This window comes from Bos grunniens, chromosome 5 (assembly GCF_055505025.1).
Source record: "Bos grunniens cultivar Pamir isolate PY7600 chromosome 5, Bosgru_T2T1.0, whole genome shotgun sequence".
In the NCBI taxonomy this organism is placed as follows: Eukaryota; Metazoa; Chordata; class Mammalia; order Artiodactyla; family Bovidae; genus Bos; species Bos grunniens.
In genome coordinates this window covers 79228950-79250313 of record NC_141169.1, presented here as the reverse complement: position 1 = coordinate 79250313, position 21364 = coordinate 79228950, and the positions used below count along the sequence as shown (strand labels likewise).

At 37.8% G+C, this 21364-nt stretch overlaps 1 protein-coding gene across 25 annotated transcripts in view; it reads right to left on the bottom strand.

The window, feature by feature from the left end:
- Positions 1–21364, bottom strand: part of AMN1 (antagonist of mitotic exit network 1 homolog) — a 68629-nt gene that overhangs the window by 35262 nt on the left and 12003 nt on the right. For 11 of the 25 annotated variants that reach the window (XR_015164121.1, XR_015164120.1, XR_015164122.1 and 8 more), the window contains 4 exons: positions 12060–12192; positions 10435–10579; positions 7858–8075; positions 7490–7546 (listed from right to left, as the gene is read on the bottom strand). Coding sequence is in view for 12 of the 25 variants with exons in the window: in XM_086401444.1 (XP_086257570.1) it covers positions 7490–7546; positions 7858–8075; positions 10435–10579; positions 12060–12192 (553 nt within the window). In the remaining 13 variants the exon portion in view is untranslated. Of the gene's footprint in view, positions 1–4234; positions 5266–6654; positions 7061–7489; positions 7547–7857; positions 8076–9397; positions 9525–10434; positions 10580–12059; positions 12193–21364 lie in introns of those variants that run through there. The other 14 variants (XR_015164129.1, XR_015164127.1, XR_015164125.1 and 11 more) reach the window with 4 other exon arrangements.

The following is a 21364-nucleotide window of genomic DNA, read 5'->3' as shown; positions in this document are numbered from 1 at the left end:
CAGAGTTTTGTCAAGAGAACACACTGGTCATAGCAAACACCCTTTTCCAAAAACACAAGAGATGAGTCTACACATGGACATAACCAGATGGTCAATACCAAAGTTAGATTGATTATATTCTTTAAGCCGAGGATGGAGAACCTCTATACCTAGAGCCAGAGCTGAGTGTGGCTCATATCGTGAGCTCCTTCTTGCAAAATTCAGGCTTAAATTGAAGGAAATAGAGAAATCCACTAAGCCATTCAGGTATGACCTAAATAAAATCCCTTATGGTTATACAGTAGAGGTGATGAATAGATTCAAGAGATTAGATCTGATAGAGTGCCTCAAGAACTATGGACATTTATATGAGATTACTATTAAATGAGGTTTATAACATTGTACAGGAGGCAGTGACCAAAATCCATGCCAAAGAAAAAGAAATGCAAGAAGGCAAAGTGGTTATTTGAAGAAGCTTTACAAATAGCTGAGGATAGAAGAGAAACAAAAGGCAAGGGAAAAGGGGAAAGAAAGATACACGCACTGGATGCAGAGTTCCAGAGAATAGCAAAGAGAGATAAGAAAGCTTTCTTAAATGAACAATGCAAAGAAACAGAGGAAAACAATAGAATGAGAAAGACTAGAGATCTCTTCAAGAAAATGGGAGATATCAAGGGAACATTTCATGCAAGGATGGGCATGATAAAGGACAGAAATGGTAAGGACCTAACAGAAGCAGAAGGTATTAAGAAGAGGTGCAAAAATACACAGAACTATACAAGAAAGGCCTTAATGACCCAGATAACAATGATGGTGTGGTCACTCACCTAGTGTTGGACATCCTGGAGTGAGAAGTCAAGTGGGCCTTAGGAAGCATATTATGAACAAAGCAAGTTGAAGTGATGGAATTCTAGCTGAGTTATTTCAAATTCTAAAAGATGATGCTGTGAAAGTGCTGCACTCAATATGCCAGCAAATTTGGAAAACTCAGTAGTGACCACAGGCCTGGAAAAGTTCAGTTTTCATTTCAATCCCACAGAAGGGCAATGCTAAAGAATATTCCAACTACCATACAATTGCACTCATTTCACATACTATCAAGGTAGTGTTCAAAATTCTTCAAGCTAGGCTTCAGCAGTATGTGAACAAAGAAACTTTAGATGTACAGGCTGGGTTTAGAAAAGGCAGTGGAACCAGAGATCAAATTGGCAACATTCTTTGGATCATGGAGAAAGCAAGGGAGTTCCAAAAAACATCTGCTTCTGCCTCATCAACTATGCTAAAGCCTTTGACTGTGTGGATCACAACAAACTGTGGAAAATTATTAAAGAGATGAGAGTAGCAGATCGCCTTACCTGTCTCCTGAGAAACCTATATGCAGGTCAGAAACAACAATTAGAAATGGACATGGAATAATGGGTTGGTTCAAAATTAGGAAAGGAGTACAACAAGGCTGTATATTTGTCACCTTGTTTATTTTACTTATATGCAGAGTACATCATGCAAAGTGCCAGGCTGGATGAAGCACAAGCTGGAATACAAGACTGCTGGAGAAATATCAACAACCTCAGATATGTAGATGATACCACTCTAACGGCAGAAAATGAAGAGGAACTGAAGAGCCTCTTGATGAAGGTGAAAGAGGAGAGTGAAAAAGCTGCCTTGAAACTCAACATTCAAAAAACACAAGATCATGGCGTCTGGTGCCATCACTTAACGGCAAAAAGTGGAAGAAGTGACAGGTTATATTTTCTTGGGCTCCAAAATCACTGTGAATGGTGACTGCACCCATGTAATGAAAAGATGCTTGCTGCTTGGAAGGAAAGTGATGACAAACCTAGATAGTGTATTAAAAAGCAGAGACTTCACTTTGCTGACAAAGATTCTTACAGTCAAAGCTATGGTTTTTCCAGTAGTCATGTACAGATGTGAGAGTTTTTTAAAAGGTCCTAAATTCACATTTGGAGAAGGCAATGGCACCCCACTCCAGTACTCTTGCCTGGAAAATCCCATGGACAGAGGAGCCTGGTAGGCTTCAGTCCATGGGGTCACTAAGAGTCGGACACGACTGAGTGACTTCACTTTCACTTTTCACTTTCATGTGCTGGAGAAGGAAATGGCAACCCACTCCAGTGTTCTTGCCTGGAGAATCCCAGGGACAGAGGAGCCTGGTGGGCTGCCATTTATGGCAGCCTACATCTATGTGCAACTCTATGCCGTTGCACAGAGTTGGACGTGACTGAAGCGACTTAGCAGCAGCAAATTCACATTGCTATGTTGTTTCCCATGAAGTTTATGTTGTGAATTTGAAATTTTTGCTAGGACCTGTATTTGCCAGAATTGAATATTTTCTTTTTTTAAATGCCTTAATATACTTTAAATGAAACCTGAGCTGAACACTGTTCCTTCCATCTGTTGTTCTCATTGTATGTTATTGTTGTTCAGTCGCTAAGTCGTGTCCAACACTTTTCAACCCCATTCTGTAGCACCCCAGGCTTCTCTGTCCTCACAACAAAGGCTGAGTGCTGAAGAACTGATGCTTTCAAACTGTGGTGTTGGAGAAGACTCATGACAGTCCCTTGAACTGCAAGATCAAACCAGTCCTTCCTAGAGGAAATCAACCCTGAATATTCTTTGGAAGGACAAATGCTGAAGCTGAAGCTCCAATACTTTGGCCACCTGATATGAAGAGTTGACTCATTGCAAAAGACTCTGGTTCTGGGGAAGATTGAAGGCAAAAGGAGAAGGGGGTAGCAGAGGACAAGATGGTTAGATAGTATCACCAACCCAATGGACATGAATTTGAACAAACTGTAGGGGATGGTGGAGGACAGAGGAGCCTGCTGTGCTATGGTATGGGGTCACAAAGAGTGGGACATGACTTAAGAGACTGAAGAACAACAATAGGCAATGACATAGAATTGATCCACTTGTGTTGTTTTAGGGACTTAATTACAGTAAAAGAAGAAAAGGTGATATGTCCCAACATATGATTATTTCCAATAGATAAAAGCTGTAAATAAGCTGAAGTACCAACATCAGAAAATCAATTCAGGAAAAGTGATACATAACATGGACAGATTTTGTTCTCTGATATGACAGTGCCTAGAACTTAGCAGATACCCAATAAATATTTGTTTAGTAAATGAATAATTCTTTCACAGCAAATTAAATTTTAACCATGAAGACTGTGGAAAACTATTAAAATGACTGTGATATAAAGTTTAAAATATGACAACATTTATTGAGGTACTACTGTGTGACTGGAACTGTAGTTAAACCTAGGTATAGAATGATGACCGAGTGAAGAACAAAATGATCCGCTCTCACTGAGAACTCAGACCAATAAAGATTTCAGAGTCAATACTGACATTCAATTAATGCTGTGTGTATGTGAAAGGCGCTCAGTCATGTCCAACCGTTTGCGACCCCATGGGCTGTAGACTGCCAGGTTCCTCTGTCCGTGGAATTCTCCAGGAAAGAATACTGGACTGGGTAGCCGTTTCCTTCGCCAGGGGATCTTCCCAACCCAGGGATCAAACCCAGGTCTCCCACATTGCAGGCAGATTCTTTACCATCTGAGCCACCAGGGAAGCCCATAAATGCTGTAACATATGTTTTTACTAAATGGCAATCTTTAAGAGAGGTTCTTAGACTTTTAATCAAATTTATTTTCAAATTATAAACTATTTAGCAACCTTGATATTTAACTTGCCAGAAAATGAAAGTGAAAGTCACTCAGTTGTGTTCAACTCTTTGAGACCCCACGGACTATGCGGTCTATGGAATTCTCCAGGCCAGAATGCTGGAGTGGGTAACCTTTTCCTTCTCCAAGGGATCTTCCTAACCCAGGGATCGAACCCAGGTCTCCCGCATTGCAGGTGGATTCTTAACCAGCTGAGCCACAAGAGAAGCCCAAGAATACTGGAGTGGGTAGCCTATCGCTTCTCCAGCGGATCTTCCTGATCCAGGAATTGAATCTAGGTCTCCTACATTGCAGGTGGATTCTTTACCAACTGAGCTATGAGGGAAGCCCCTAATTTCCAGGAACTGAACAAATTAAAAGCAACAGGTTAAAAATGGGGTATCTGAAAAATGTAGGTATATATATTACCCAAAAGAGAAGAATCAGTTAAAAAAAATGAAGATGTTTGCATTTCAAATAGTCTTTTTTTTTTTTTTTTTTTAATTTCAGGTATACACGTGCTCCCCATCCTGAACCCTCCTCCCTCCCCCCTCCCCATACCATCCCCCTGGGCCGTCCCAGCGCACCAGCCCCAAGCATCCAGCATCGTGCACTGAACCTGGACTGGCATCTCGTTTCATACATGACATTTCACATGTTTCAATGCCATTCTCCCAAATCTTCCCACTCTCTCCCTCTCCCACAGAGTCCATAAGACTGTTCTATACATCAGTGTCTCTTTTGCTGTCTCGTATACAGGGTTATCGTTACCATCTTTCTAAATTCCATATATATGCATTAGTATACTGTATTTATGTTTTTCCTTCTGGCTTACTTCACTCTGTATAATAGGCTCCCGTTTCATCCACCTCATTAGAACTGATTCAAATGTATTCTTTTTAATGGCTGAGTAATACTCCATTGTGTATATGTACCACAGCTTTCTTATCCATTCATCTGCTGATGGACATCTAGGTTGCTTCCATGTCCTGGCTATTATAAACAGTGCTGCGATGAACATTGGGGTACACGTGTCTCTTTCTCTTCTGGTTTCCTCAGTGTGTATGCCCAGCAGTGGGATTGCTGGATCGTAAGGCAGTTCTATTTCCAGTTTTTTAAGGAATCTCCACACTGTTCTCCATAGTGGCTGTACTAGTTTGCATTCCCACCAACAGTGTAAGAGGGTTCCCTTTTCTCCACACCCTCTCCAGCATTTATTATTTGTAGACTTTTGGATCGCAGCCATTCTGACTGGTGTGAAATGGTACCTCATAGTGGTTTTGATTTGCATTTCTCTGATAATGAGTGATGTTGAGCATCTTTTCATGTGTTTGTTAGCCATCTGTATGTCTTCTTTGGAGAAATGTCTATTTAGATCTTTGGCCCATTTTTTGATTGGGTCATTTATTTTTCTGGAGTTGAGCTGTAGGAGTTGCTTGTATATTTTTGAGATTAGTTGTTTGTCAGTTGCTTCATTTGCTATTATTTTCTCCCATTCTGAAGGCTGTCTTTTCACCTTGCTAATAGTTTCCTTTGATGTGCAGAAGCTTTTAAGTTTAATTAGGTCCCATTTGTTTATTTTTGCTTTTATTTCCAATATTCTGGGAGGTGGGTCATATCGAGGAAATTAAATTTGCAACCAAGAAAAAAAAAAAAAAATAAATAAATTCAACCACCAAAAAAAAGAAAAAAAAAAAAAATGAAGATGTTTGCATTTCAATTTGTCAGAAATTGTGGTCACAAAGATGCAATGAGTCAAATGTTAAAATATGTTCCTTTGTTTAAGGAAGGAATTAAGTTCTAACAAATTTTAGAAAGATTTTCATTAAAATATTTTGATACTTACAGAAATAAGCTTTGGAAAACTGAAAAAATGACAAATTCAATAACATTACAATGACCAATGCACTGGTTATTGGATTTTTTCCTCAGTCTGCCTAGGTACTCTTTATTTTATAAAGCTGAAGTAAATATGTAGGTATATTCCCTACCACTGCACAACAACTAATTTCCTGGTGGTTTTATTAGGATGTGATAAACTAGGTTAAATGTTTGAGAGCTTTGATAAAATTGATGGTGATTATAGGATAATGTTGTAAAAATAAAATAATCTAATGAGGATAATTAGCATGGAGGATAGTATATTAAATACTCAACAAATGTTTCTATTTAAAACAGTAAAAGTCTTGGCAGTTTATTGCCCCTACAGTTAGAATGCAATTTGGAATTTGGAACTTCATTAAAAAAAAAAAAAAATTTCTTAATGAAAAGATTCATTAAAATATATATGCTATTTTATATATACACACACATATATATATATATATACATATAAGCAGGATGAAGATATATAAACATCACAAAAAAAATTCTTTGGGCAATAAATCAAGCAGAAATATTTTGGCAAAAACATGGCACCACCATTCTAATAGTGGTTACTAACATGTATAATTCATTTATAGGCTGCTTACTTCCAAAAAGGATTTGATGTGACTTTTTGTTGAAAAGGGCTTCCCTGGTGGCTCAGAGGTTAAAGCATCTGCCTGCAATGCGGGAGACCTGGGTTTGATCCCTGGGTTGGGAAGATCCCCTGGAGAAGGAAATGGCAACCCACTCCAATATTCTTGCCTAGAAAATCCCATGGACAGAGGAGCCTGGTGGGCTATACTCCACAGGGTAGCAAAGAGTCGGACACGACTGAGCGACTTCACTTCACTTTTGTTGAAAAGCACAGCTTTTAATTAAGAGTAAAAACAAACTAAAACACTGTAAACTGGGAAAGGAAAAAAAATCAAAATCTTGGGACAAAAGACTTCTTAATATTTAGAAACAGGTTATAGCTGCCACATCTATCATTGAATACAAAGCAGGAACACTAATTTAAGATCTTTTTAAACAGCTGCACAATGTGGCTTCTGGGGGAGGAAAAACCTTTTCTCTATCCGCTTATATTTGTCTTTGGAAGCCTTTAAATTAAACTGACAATAAGATTAACAAGAGGAAAGGCAAAATTTATTCACAAGCTCACAAAGGTCGTGGTTCAAAGAAATGGCTAGAATTTAGTTTATATATCATCTTAACAGGGGAAGAGGAGGGGGAGAAAGGATACTTAACAGTCATACAAATGACTTTTAGGGAAGGCAAAATGGACCTTTAGGAAAATAGATGGGAGTTATGATAATCTTGTGACAATGCCTGTTTAATGCAGTTTCTCATCTGAAAATCTTTCTTAAAAAGAATTTGAGGCATTTTAATTATTTTCGAAGTGTCTGCTTTTAGGCAAAGAGTGGGGATGGGAGGCGGTTCAGACGAAGTCTTTTTTTTTTAACCTCTGTTGTTTCTTAGACATCTTCAGTGCAAAATAATCTTTATGCCACAGTGGTATATTCTGGATACCTTCATAGATTTAGAAAAAGATGATCAAGAGAGAATAAATATGATGTCAAGAAAAATACACTGGCAAGAGCATAAGTAGTCCTGGTAAAAATATCAGTCAGACATGAAAATTCTAAAGGATGTCATTTTACATTGATAAATTTTCATTATCTTTATCCATAATAAGACTATCCTTAAATGTATTAGAAGTTAAAACCTCTGGAAAATAAGAATATTTATTGGAAGTAAAATGGGTTTTTTATAGAGCATACTTCATCTCCTAACTTTACCAGTTTTTTTTCACTCTGGAATAAAGAGGCGGAAGGGAAAAAAGTCCTTGGAAATACCTAACTGAGAATAAGGCACTGGTTGTCTTCTAGGTTTAATAAAGAATTTCTGAGGATAATATAAATTCAATTATCATCATCTTTATAGATATTTTTAAATTACCTCTAATTTCTTGGCACAAGGTCCACTAACAAGCGCAACCACACCATGGTCAGATACCTAAGCAAAGGGAAAAAGAACACAGCACATAAATGGAGATGATGGAAGCATATTTTTCTAAAAATTATTATTTAGATATTGTTTTATTTCCTCCCATTTAGCAAACATGTGTTTTAGCCACCACATACCTTCCACCCTTACTTAAAACAATTGAGGGGAGGGTGCCAAATTATATTGCAATTATTTAACTATCAAAATATGAAGTCAATAATTTCAGCAACAACAAAAAAATTGTGTTCTGATGAGTTATGGAAATATACTGGGCAAATAAATACATACAGTCTCTACATTTCAAGTTTTATTTCATTTACCTGAGTAGCTGAAAAATCAACACACTGCAAAAATGCGCAGTTTTCTCCTAATGCCTGCAAGGACACATCAGTAATACCTAAGCAGCCTCCTAAATCAATGATCTTTAACAGCCGGCAATTGAGTGCAAGAGCAAGGACTCCTTCATCAGTGAGATTGCAGCATCTTTTCAAAGAAGCTTCATGCAGGTAAGAACAAGATGAAGCCACAGCTTTTATTCCTGAGGGAAGATATAATTCCATATCAATGAGCTATAGATGTTTATCTATGAGAAATGTGACTGATTTTTATTTTAGTAATCACCAGTACTGATACATCCAATTAGCCTTTTCCAAAGCAGTTCATATGGGGAATATACTATTTTTCTAGTGATGCTGTCATTATTTAAAACTCTTTTAGAATGTTTCAAGAATTCTCTATACAATCTGTAGTATAGTCTTCACAATAGCTGCAATTAATGACATGCCTTTTTATGATTAGATTTGCTTTTAAGAAATGACCAAATATCATTCAGAACCAAATTAGGTAATTAAATAGTAATGATTCTCCTTTTTGTTAAAAGTTTTAAAGTAATAAAGTTAATTTTCTTGTAGACTCTGAAAAAAAAAATCAAAAGTTAAATGCCACAAATGTCTTAAGTAATAGCTTTCATGCTTATCCTTAGAAATCATACCCATGTTTCTGTGTTTTCCCCTCCCTCTTTGATTCTACCCTTTCCTACCACCATGCTCCTTCTCTGTTAGCCTGGACGAATCTTAAATTTTACCGAGGGTCAAGAAAAGAGAGGCCCTTAAATCCAATTAAACTGATGTAAAAGCACTTTGGTGACAGGTATGTGATGATGTGCCATATAAATAAAAAGAGTACTGAAGGAATCCTGGGCCCTTCAGCCATGGACAAACATTATAGCACTGTTAAAAGACACCTTTACGGGCAAAATACACAAAATGGAAGATGGTAAATTCGTGTGTAGGTCATTTTTATTGTTTACTATGTCTTAAGAAAGAACTCTTACTTTATTCATTAGTGTTCAGCATGAAAGTTCTTTTTAGAGAGTCAGTATTTGTGTAAACATTTTAAAACTTATGCTTCCTTGCAGTATTATGAATATCCTAACTTGCTAACCAAGCTAATTGTAAAATAGAGCCAACTACCTACAAAATTTTCCAGAAACCTAGGTAGCCAAATAACTCCCTCTTTCTTATATTGAAAAGAGTAAAAATTTTATATTTTTAAAAAATGGTAAAAATCCATTAATTCATGTAACAGTCACACTGATACATGCAGTCTGCCTGGTTATAAAACACTGTAACTGGACAAGGTCAGTACCAAACCCAGTTTCAGCTTCCTGCCACTCAGAAGGTCAAATCTCAAGAGACAAGTGTTGGTGGAAAACTTCAAGTTGCTTTAGTCAGGAAGGGGGCAAACTGAGGAGATGGTAGACTGACATCCTCAAGAGCATCTCCAAGTTGCCAGTTGGGAGATAAAGCTTCTAAAGCTTATGTGAGGGAGGGGGCTGCAAGGTACACAAGCAGTTCATACACAGTTCTCAGATTGGTTGGCATCAAGGTAAAGTTTCAAACATCACCAGTCTTCTGGTTTCAACTGGTCTGGGAGTTACATGCTTGCAGTCAGCAGTTTTCATCTGGTCTGCTTCCTGTGAAAACAACTTAGGAGTGTGTGTTAGACCTTTATATCTTTCAGAGAACTTGGTGATTTTGCTATGTGACTGGTTTATAGTCTAAATTGTTTCAGCTTCCCTGCCAATGTCCTTGAAGTTGGTATCTGGAATTAAGCAAGCAAGATTAGTTCTTTCTTAGTCAATTAGTCATTGTCTAAAACAGTTTTGAGGCATGCTTAGGTCAGCAGGAGTGGAAAATAAATGTTTCAAGTTTTGTGCAGCTCAAAATGGGGCAGTTCTGGCTACAAAACTATGTGTTATACAGGCTGATAGGAGAGAACCTAGTAAATATTTGCTTATGATTTAACTTTCTGTTGTACTATTACAACAAAAAAGTCTTAACAAAGTTATGAACTGGTCATTTCTTGTTTCACTATACTAGGCAAAATATTTAAAATATTTATCTAGCCATGTTTATTTTAAATATGTTTAAAATTTAAATAGTGACAATGTATTTCCTAACTTTCAGCACTGATTATAAGCAAGAATTCTAATTAGGATTCTCTAGCTTATTTTGAATATTTTTATTGATAAATATAGTTTCTATTTCTTTGACACCTTCATACTGTTCATGGGGTTCTTAGAACTGACTCATTGGAAAAGACCCTGATGCTGGGAAAGATTGAAGGCGGGAAGAGAAGGGGATGACAGAGGATGAGATGGTTGGATAGCATCACCAACTCAATGGACATGAGTTTGAGCAAGCTCTGGGAGTTGGTGATGGACAGAGAAGCCTGGCGTGCTGTAGTCCATGGGGTAGCAAAGAGCTGGACACAACTGAGCGACTGAACTGACTGACTGACATCTTCATACTATCTTTTAATATATCTTCCCCCTTCTCTGCTTCAAAACTATGGTGAATAGTTTCTACCAATTCATTCAGTGTTAATAAACATACCTTTTGAAGTTATGGAAATTCTGTTTTCTTTTGAGGAATTTAAATTTAATTTCTTCAGTTTTCTGCAGTTACATAGGTGCAGGAGAGCAGTATCTGAAATATCACAGCTTCGTAGATCTAGAGTTTGGACTTCAGGATGTAAAATCTATAATACATACATTATTTTGAAAAATTAAAATTTCCTATAAACATAAATATTTATTCCATATTTAGTGTTTTGATGGCCATAACAGAGAAATGGCTATAGCAAAGAATACAGAAATGCATTTGTGTGAAGACAGATACAAAAAGTAGAAAAAACCAAGTCTAATTCCAACTGAGGGTGCAGCTTATAGTGTCCCCAAAGTCTTGCTGGGACACAGAGCTCTACTGAGACAGCTGGTACAGAATAAGAACCCATTAGATATGGAAGCAGAACCAAGGTAGTGGGGTGCTTATCCTCTTCCAGTAGTTTCTGACTATCATGAGAGATTCTAACTATGTGCCTCTTTGTTCAGCAGGTACAAGTCTTTAATCTCTGTAGGCAGTGAGTGATGATAGTTGCAAACCCATTTTACAATTAAGAGAACTGAGGTTCAGTGTCAGAAAGAGTGGCAAAGCTGGTATTTTTATTCAGGCCAGAAGCTTTACTATACATTCTCCCTTACAGAATTGTTAATTTTAGCTTAATTAGGGAAAGGGCTTCCTGGGAAGCTCAGTTGGTAAAGAATCTGCCTATAATGTGGGAGACCTGGGTTCAATTCCTGGATATGAAAGATCGCCTGGAGAAGGGCATGGCAACCCACTCAGTATTCTTGCCTGGAGAATCCCACGGACAGAGGAGTCTAGTGGGCTACAGTCCATGGGGTCGCAAAGAGTCAGACACGACTGAGCAACTAACATATATATAGGGAAAGGGAGTAAGTATAAGTTAGATGGAGTGAGGTAGCCAGAAGAAGAATGAAAAGAGTTTAGAAGAATGATTTTTAACTGATTGTTATCCTTGAATGGATAAAATCAATCTAGTAGGCTATGAACAACATTTTTTAATTGAAATAAGACACACTAGAATAAAATAGAAAATATCCAAGTGTACTATACACTGTACTGTTACACGTAGGTGTGGTTTGTGTCCTAGAGTCACAATGTAACATTCATATTTCTTCTTGTGGGTCTTTTTTTTTTTTTGCCATTTGTTTTTTCACTCTGCATTTTAATTTTTTCTAGATTTACTAAGGTATACTTAACCCAAAAGTTTAACATTTCTTGAAAATATGCAGTTCATGGATGTTGGTACCATGAAGACAAGGGGAATAACTGAAGGAACAGTGGGAGAAGATTTTTAATTTTTATTTTATTTGTTTTTTGGCTGCTCAGCATGTGGGATCTTAGTTCCCCAACCAGGAATGAAATCTGCACCCCCTGCATCGGAAGCGTTGAGTCTTAACCTCTGGACCCCCAGGGAAGTCAATGGGAGATTATTTTAGAAGCTATTACACAGGACATTATGGTTATCTGGAGAAAAAAATAACTTTAGTATATTCTAAAATTACTCATCCTAATATAAAACATTGTTCCAAAAATCTGAAACCATAGCTGACCAGTAAAATATAATAAGCTTGCTTTACAGTTGTATATTTTCTTACCTCACTTATGTTTGAATCTGTTATCTGCCCCTGCACGCTCATAATTTTGATGAGTCTATCTTTTATGTTGGGTGGCAAAGGCTTAATGTCTGTGATATATCTAGAAATATTCTTCATGAAGCACCAAAGGCATCTGAAATACAAATACAATACAGTAAATTACACTATACAGGTATTGACTTCTAACATTTGTTTAATGCATTTGTTAGCACTTAGTTCTTTCATAAGTAAGAAAGAAAAAATGGGTGCACATTTTATATGAATATTTACAACTTAAGCTTGGTAAGATTCAAAAGCCTCAGTTATGAACAAGTTGCCCTTTTCCTCTACAACTTTTTCTCAGCATCCATCACTTACTAAAATGCATTCTGAATGACAAAGAATTTTTCTTAAGTCAGTCTCTCCAATTCCTAAGACATACAGTTACTACCAAGCTTTTAGTCACATACATTCCTAAGTAAACATTAAACTAGGGCCTATTAATTGACAAATTTTATGTGTTAATCCAACAAACTCGCTTTCACTATTTTTCTTAAAAATTGTACAGGTATAAGAACCAAGAAAGAACTGTAACCACAAAGATTCCACAAATAGTACAAATCACAGAGATAATAAACTTAGTGCCAGTATTATATATTACAGAGTTATCAAGGCAGGCAACAACCAAGACCCATACAACCAACATATTTCATATTGATATGTGGCCTGAAATCCCAACTATCTGAGATACTTGTATGTTAAATAAATACAAATCTTTCTTAGTTTCTGCCTACAAATACTTTCACATATACACACTTGAATTTTTTTAGTGCAGTCTTTTTCTTTCTCTTTTCTTCTTTTGGTTGCCTCTGCCTTTCTTTCTCCTATCTTTCCCCCTTCCATTAGTTTAGTTCCTCATGCTATTCCTTGTATATTCTTATTTTTCCTGTGCTTATACACACACACACATTCACTCACACATGTATCTATGTTCTCACACATACTTTTACAAGTTAGGGTGGGGGTGGGGAGAGATCACTGTTTCTTAGAATGGCATCAGTGTATACTCACTTTTCTACAAGCTCTTTCATTTAATAATAATTCTTTAAAGCATCAAGTATAGTTTTAATTCTCCTTTAGTGGCTAAATATTGTATTTCATAGTGTGGATGACTTAGTCATCCCCTATTGAGGAGCATTCCACTGTTTCTAGGATATAACATATGTTGTCAGATTATTTTCTTCATATTTCCATCGGAAGTGTTGGAGAGTTCCCTTTCCTCTACATCGCTAAGCAACAGATGTTATTGTTCATTTTATTTATTTTTCCATTTATTTTCATTATGTCCATTTCCCAATCTCATCCCCCAGCTCTAGGAAATCATTCTAATGTCTAATGTATATCCTTTTGTTGTATGTATCCTTTTAACATGATTGTTCTATGGATGTATTTCTAATTTATGCGTGAGGTATTTGTCATAGATTTGTTTGGTTTTTCACTGAGCACGATTTTTACCATCTGCTTACTCTTAAATGTTGACAGATCTCATGGGTGAAAACTAGTATCTCATTACTAATTTAATTCTTATTTCTCTAATTTCTAGTAAATTTAAAATCTTTTCATAAAGTTGCTGGCTATCTAGTCTTTCCTCAAAATAATCTATTCATATCTTCTATCTATTTTGCTTTTTACTTAAATCTATGAGCTATTTTTGTGGTCAAATACATAACTAATTTTGTATGTGCTCTATAAATATTCAGAAAATGTATATTTTCTATCTGAGAGTTGTAATGTTCTCTTTCTGTGTTTTATATATGTGTGTCTAAATATCTCTCTCTGTGTATGTACATGTATGTGCATATAAATATATTATGTGTGTTAGTGTTAATCTCTCAGTCATGTCCAACACTTTGCAACCCCATGGACCGTAGCCTACCAGACTCTTATGTCCATGGGATTTTTCAGGCAAGAATACATTTCCTTCTCCAAGGGATCTTCCCAATCCATGGATTGAACCCAGGCCTCTAGCATTGCAGACAGGTTCTTTACCATCTGAGCCACTGTGTATGTGATTATTCATTGATTAGTATCTTTTAATTCTTCTATGTTCTTATTCTTTCTACTAAATCTGTAGAATTCTTAGTTTGCAATACTTGTATTTTTAAAAAAATAGTTATTTATTTGGCTGTGCTGGGTCTTAGTTGCATCATGTGGGATCTTAGTTCCTTGACCAGGGATGGAAGCCATGCTGCTTGCAGTGAGAACGTGGAGTCTTAACCACTGGACCACAGGGAAGTCCCTTACCTTTCATTTTTTACTTAAAAACTCTCTTGTAATAGATTTTTGTAACTGTCAAGAGTCGCGCAGAATCTGAGAGTTGATCCTACTTACCAGTTTATGAGTTAGCTTTATTATCATTTTATGAATGCTGGCAGAAGAATGCTGGGTCAGTGAAAAATGACTTTATTACTCAGGATAAGAGCAGTAGCCAGGGATCTTCCCTGGTGGTCCAGTGGTTAAGAATCTGCCTGCCAATGCAGGGGACTGGGGTTCGAACCCTGGTCCAGGAATTAAGAACTGACATGCTGCTGAGCAACTTAACCCCATACTTCACAACCACGAGCCTGTGCATCCTAGAGCCTGTGCTCTGTAACAAGAGAAGCCACAGCAATGAGCAGAGTAGCCCCTGGTCGCTGCTACTAGCCCATGGGCAGCAACAAAGACCCAGCTCAGTCAAAAATAAATAAATTAAAAAAAAGAAAAAGAGTAGTAGCTGGAGCTTCATGTTTGTGTTGGTTATCCATGTCCCAGGTCCTACAGTATAATGTAGGAAGGTCGGTCCAGATAGATGTTTACTCATGTAGTGGGTTGTACAAGACAGAAACACTGAGCTTGAGGGGGTTCACCATTTTTATAGCAACCAGAAGCAAGACTGCTCTTTTTGGAAGGAGAAAAATACTTCATCTCTCAAGGCTGTTTACTACAAATGCAACCTTGAGAAATGGCCTAGGTAATCAAGGCCCTGCATTCTTGGTATACTCAGCAAGAATGTGCAGGTCCATGGTATTGCCTCTTCCAACAATCCACCCCAATAAGTTCTTGGCTTAATTCAAATATTCATGGAAGTATGCCACTCTTATCAGCTACTTTAATTTGACCAACAGAGGCTAAAACCTAACCTGTTCAATTTGTCTCTTAAAGCACTTAATTAAAGCTACTATCAATAGCCAACTCATTGGAAAAGACCCTGATCCAAGGAAATATTGAAAGCAAAGGAGAAAGGGGTGGCAGAGGATGAGGTAGTTAGATAGCATCACTGACTCAATGGACATGAAACTGAGCAAACTGTCGGAGACAGTGGAGGACAGAGGAGCCTGGTGTGCTACAGACCATAGGGTCACAAAGAGTTGGATATATGACTTAGTGAGTGAACAACTATCAATGTCGTGGTCTTTATAGACTGGGACCTGGGGACTGGAGACGACGAAAAGAGGGACGCAGGGGACCCAAGTCTCGAGTGAAACAAGGGTGCTTTATTTGTGGCAGAGTGTGCTTATATATCCCCATACAAGGAAGCTTTAGGCAGCAAAAATAAAGTTGAGTAAAAACAGAACCAGGTGAATAACAATCGTCACAGGGCCAAAAGACAATCCATATCTGAGTAACAGGGACATGACTGAATAGTTTACATTAAAGTAAAAGGTCACTGAAGGGAATCCATGTATGTGCTCTGCCTCATGACCTCAGACCTAAGAACTGTGTGCAGCTCTGTTCATTCCTGTTTTCCAGGAACTCATAAGGAACAGAGGGCCCTTGAGAAACAGCACACAAAGGAAGAAAACAACATGTTGGATTCCTTAAAGTTGAATGTCCCCTGACATATCAGTAGTACTCCAAGTAGCAGGATAAGGTCGACCTGCAGTAACGACCTCAAAAGTAAGGTCGTTTTGAGGCTGGGCCTCAGATTCAGCTAACTGTGAAAAAGTGTGGAGTGGGGGAAGGGAACCAGTAGGTGTTAATTTCAACACACAGGATGTGGTCAAAGTCCAGTCTATCACCTCTTACGAAAGATACAAGGGAATTTAGGTGGTTATTTCAATGACTACATTTTTCTTTCTTAGGGCTTTTAATTTTTTAAAATTTATCTGTTATTTTATCTATATTCATCTGTTAAGAATAACTGTTCCTTTGTTTTTGAACATTTCCAATATATTTGTTTTAAAATATCTTTCAAGTTATTCTACTGTCCAAAGTTAATAAAGTGTCAATTGTCCTATTTTCTGTTGAGTCTCTCTCATGCTATTTTGTTCTTTAGGTACTTTGTAAATTTTGACTGTTAACACTTCTTTGGCAGAAGTAGTTTTGCGTGAGAATCCTGTGTTCTTTGTGTTGTGAAAGCAAACCTCATGGTGAAAGTCTGAGTTTTCCTCCTCTTTAAGGACACTGTCTTTGTCTGGTTGAATTGCAATAACAAAATGCCATAGATTGGATAGATTTGCTAAACAAAAGAACTTTAATTTTCACAGTTCTGGATGCTAGAAGTCTAAGATCAAAGTGCCAGCATGGTTGAGTTAGGGCTCTCTTCCTGATCCACAGCTGGCACCTTCTCTATGTGTCCTCTTATGGTAGAAGGGGCTAGGGATTTCTCTGGAGCTTCTTTGTAAAGACACTAATCCAATTTGTAAGATTTTTGAAATGGAGCAGGACCCTATTGTCCTTATCCCTACCCCATGTCCTGTCTGCCTTTTGTCTGTGGAAAACTATAGTCAAAGAGAAAGTTTAATCAGAGAAGTGAGAAATGTGGAAAACAAAGAAAAACAGTCAAAAGAGACCAAATAATAATGTAGGCATTAAGCATAGTCAAGGACTTTTAGTTCTTTCTCAAGGGCTACAGATAATATTCTGAGCCATATCCTGTGAACTGTCTTATAGATATTAAAACATGGGGGTGAATAAGTTAACTACATAGTGACCAGACTGTACCCATGACATGAGCTGTCACAATTCCTAGAACTGGCCTCAAAGAAATGGTAACAAATGGATTTTGGAACTGAAGATTAACTGTACCTAAAACAACCAATTAAAACCAATTAAAAGACGCTTGCTCCCTGGAAGAAAAGCTATGACAAACCTGCTGCTGCTGCTGCTAAGTCGCTTCAGTCGTGTCCGACTCTGTGCAACCCTATAGACGGCAGCCCACCAGGCTCCCCCGTCCCTGGGATTCTCCAGGCAAGAACACTGGAGTGGGTTGCCATTTCCTTCTCCAATGCATGAAAGTGAAAAGTGAAAGTGAAGTCGCTCAGTTGTGTCCGACTCTTAGCGACCCCATGGACTGCAGCCTACCAGGCTCCTCGGTCCATGGGATTTTCCAGGCAAGAGTACTGGAGTGGGGTGCCATTGCCTTCTCTGATGACAAACCTAGACAACATATTAAAAAACAGAGATATTACTTTGCCAACTAAGGTCCATATAGTCAAAGCTATGGTTTTTTCAGGAGTCATGTATGGATGTGAGAATTGGACCATAAAGAAAGCTGAGTGCCAAAGAATTGACGCTTTTGAACTATGGTATTGGAGAAGACTCTTGAGAGTCCCTTGGACTATAAGGAGATCCAACCAGTTTATCCAAAAGGAAACTAGTCCTGAATATTCATTGGAAGGACTGATGCTGAGGCTGAAACTCCAGTACTTTGACCACCTGATGTAAAGAATTGACTCACCGGATAAGACCCTGATGCTGGGAAAGATTGAAGGCAGGAGGAGAAGGGGACCACAGAGGATGAGATGATTAGATGGCATCACCAACTCAATGGACATGAATTTGAACAAGCTTCGGGAGTTGGTGATCGACAGAGAAGCCTGGCATGCTGCAGTCCATGGGGTCACAAAGAGTCAGACGTGACTGAGCAACTGGACTGACTGAACTGAACTGAAAACAACCAAGATGACACTGGTCAGACCACTAATGACCAATTTGAGGATGACTGTCAGAGATTACTTCAGTTTCTCCATGTAGCAACCCCCACTCCCGACTCTCTGCTTGTTGGGATGGGGAGTTGGCCTTTGGGCATATGTTCACCCTCCCTACCAGTTGCTGGCATCTGAAATAAAGCAAACATTCCTTTCCACCAACCCGGCCTGTTTACTGGATTTTGGGCGGTGAGCAGCCAGACCCCACACTTTTCAGTAACAGCTCCACCCTCATGATTTAAACACCTCCCAAAGGCTCCAGTTACTAAAGGCATCACCTTTAGGGGTAGGATTGCAACATATGATACAAAAACATTTAGACCATAATAGGGCCTTATGAATATTCACAAATTCCAAAGCATAGTTAAATGGTATTTTTTCATCTGAGGAAAAAATACACTTGTACATAATAAAGGCATGAGACCCTAGGTTTTAAACAGGAATTCTAGTTTTGACTGGGATTTTATATCCTTGCCATCGATGTGGGCTGCTCCTGGAAGAGTGTGACTTGAAGTAAGGTGACTGCAGAGTCAGCAGAGGTAGATCCTGAAGGTGGGTAGAAAGTCCTTCCTTGAAGGGTGATCCGGGTAGCACATCTCCATGGATATTACTCTCATTTTTTAAGTGATTCATATTTAATAGACTGCAAGTAATAAGACTTATTGGAAAAGACTGATGCTGGGAGGGATTGGGGGCAGGAGGAGAAGGGGACAACAGAGGATGAGATGGCTGGATGGCATCACTGACTTGATAGACGTGAGTTTGAGTGAACTCCAGGAGTTGGTGATGGACAGGGAGGCCTGGCATGCTGCGATTCATGGGGTCGCAAAGAGTCGGACACGACTGAGCGACTGAACTGAACTGAACTGAAGGAATAAGAAGGGTGACAAGTTTAGACACTCTCAGCTCTCATTCTCTTCAACTCTGTTATGATGTTGAAATCAGATGCTCTACCATTAACAGAAATTTATGTCATTTATTCTAAAAGTTAAATGCTTAGCAAAAAAGGATCATTTGGGGAGTAACTGCTTTATTAAGATATAACTGACATAACAGTGGTTTTTAGTGAATCTACAGAGTTGTGCATCCATCATCAGTATCTAATTCCAGAAGATTTTCAATACACTAAAAATAATTTTATACCCATTAGCAGTCACGTCTCTATCCCCGCCACGTTCTATAGCCCAGGGAACTATCAGACGCTCCAGAGAAATCTCAAGCCCTTCTACATGTGAGGACACATAGAGACAGGGTGCCATATTCTGTCTCTCTGCTGCTGCTGCTCCTGCTAAGTCGCTTCAGTCATGTCCGACTCTGTGCAACCCCATATGGCAGCCCACCAGGCTCCCCCTTCCCTGGGATTCTCCAGGCAAGAACACTGGAGTAGGTTGCCATTTCCTTCTCCAATGCATGAAAGTGAAAAGGGAAAGTGAAGCCACTCAGTCGTGTCTGACTCTTTGCGACCCTAAGGACTGCAGCCTACCAGGCTCCTCCATCCATGGGATTTTCCAGGCAAGCGTACTGGAGTGGGGTGCCATCGCCTTCTCCGATATATTACTTGCTAGTGTTAAAATAAAATGGAAATTAAGCTTCAAAATCCTCCAAGAAAACAAAACCAGTTAGGCTATATAAGTGAAACTCCAGATTATTTCATGAACTTAAGCAAAAGTTAACTTAGACTATTTCTTATATATGCTTCTGATAACAATAGGCAAAACTTAAATCATCTTCCAAAATAGTATAAGATAAACATTTTTAACCAAATTCCTGTCATCCGTAAACTTCCACTGTAATAGACCATCATTGTAAATGTTAAATGACTTCCTCATTCTCACTTTATAAATCATCCTTTAACTACATAACTCTGAACGTCTAACCACTTTCAGTTTGAAGTCTCTGTTCATGAGTAGCTTCTTCCTCATTCAAAAAAATATTCATAACAAGCAAATCTCTCTTTATTTCCTTTTGACAGTTTTTGGTGTCAGAAGTGGGACCTATAGACAACCCCCGATTAGTCAAGAGCCTGGTGAGTAAACAAGTGCCAGTACTAATAGAGTTCATTGTGCTGACTATTTTCTCACTGACCATGGAGTTTCATGGTAAATCTTTCTTGGATCCAAGCATCACTCCCTTTTGTGTTGAGCTCTCCAATTTTACTAAGAACTGTTACTGAAACTTTTTGGTAAGTACCCAACTCTATTCAAAAAGTAGGGGGTTGGGAGGAGTAATCCCCTGGTTTCATAACAGCTGTTCAAAACAGGACCCCTCAGAGTTAAGATGTCCTAGAGAATCTACGGTGAAGATGGGTTCTACCTGCTCCAAATCACAGGCCAAGATCTTGAGACTTTTTGAAAAAATGGGTGAACTTTATGAAGGATAACTGGATTTGCAGTAGCCACTTTGGGGAATCTTTAATTTAGATATGATAGTCCACCTTAGTGACACCCTTAAAAAAAGAATATCCCAAACTTCTCAGAGACAATGGTAGGCAAAAACTTCTAAAAGACAAAATGACACCAAAAATATCTTCCCTAAAAGAATTCTTATAGCACACAGACAGAAAAATTTTGGTAAAACAAACTCTGGCCATAAGCAGGTAACCTTAATTTATTCCATCTGTCAGAAACAATTTGGATTCAGCTATTTTATTTTTTTTTAAGCTTTATATTATTGTACCTGACGCATGGCTAAATTTTTAAAATGAAAGTTATATGATCTCTGTGTCTATTTATGCATATAGATACATGTATACACAAATTCATGTATGTTATGTGAAAATTTTTAAAGAGCTCTATTTAATCTACTTAAAGGAAAATAAGCATTTACATAAATTATAGAGACTGACCCACATGTTTTTCAAGTTTGTATTATCTGGAATAAACTTTTCTAAATAAAAGCCAACTTAAATGTGTCAGTTTAATAAAACAGGTTTGTCCTCAGGGTTGTCAATATTAAATATAATGTAAATACACAACCATTTCTACCCAGGTTTAATAGTCAAAGAAGTTTGTGCTATTTCTATGCTACAAAATTTGTCAGCAAGAAAAACAATATAAGATGATTATTAGCTGTTTAATGTTTAAGGCCAAGCATATTTATTAAAAACAAGTAGATTAAATAGATGTAAGATAAAAGTTTATACTAAGTTAAATTAAATGATGGATATTCATTACCTATCATAGCTTTTCTAGACTGCTTCTAAATATGATAATATACTGAAACATTAATTTTTACCTACTTTTGGCTTTTTAATTTTTACAATTGTTTATTTTTAAAAAAATATTTATTATTATTATTTTTAGTTATGTTGGATCTTAGTTGCAATACTTGGGATCTTGCTTGTGGCACAACGGCTCT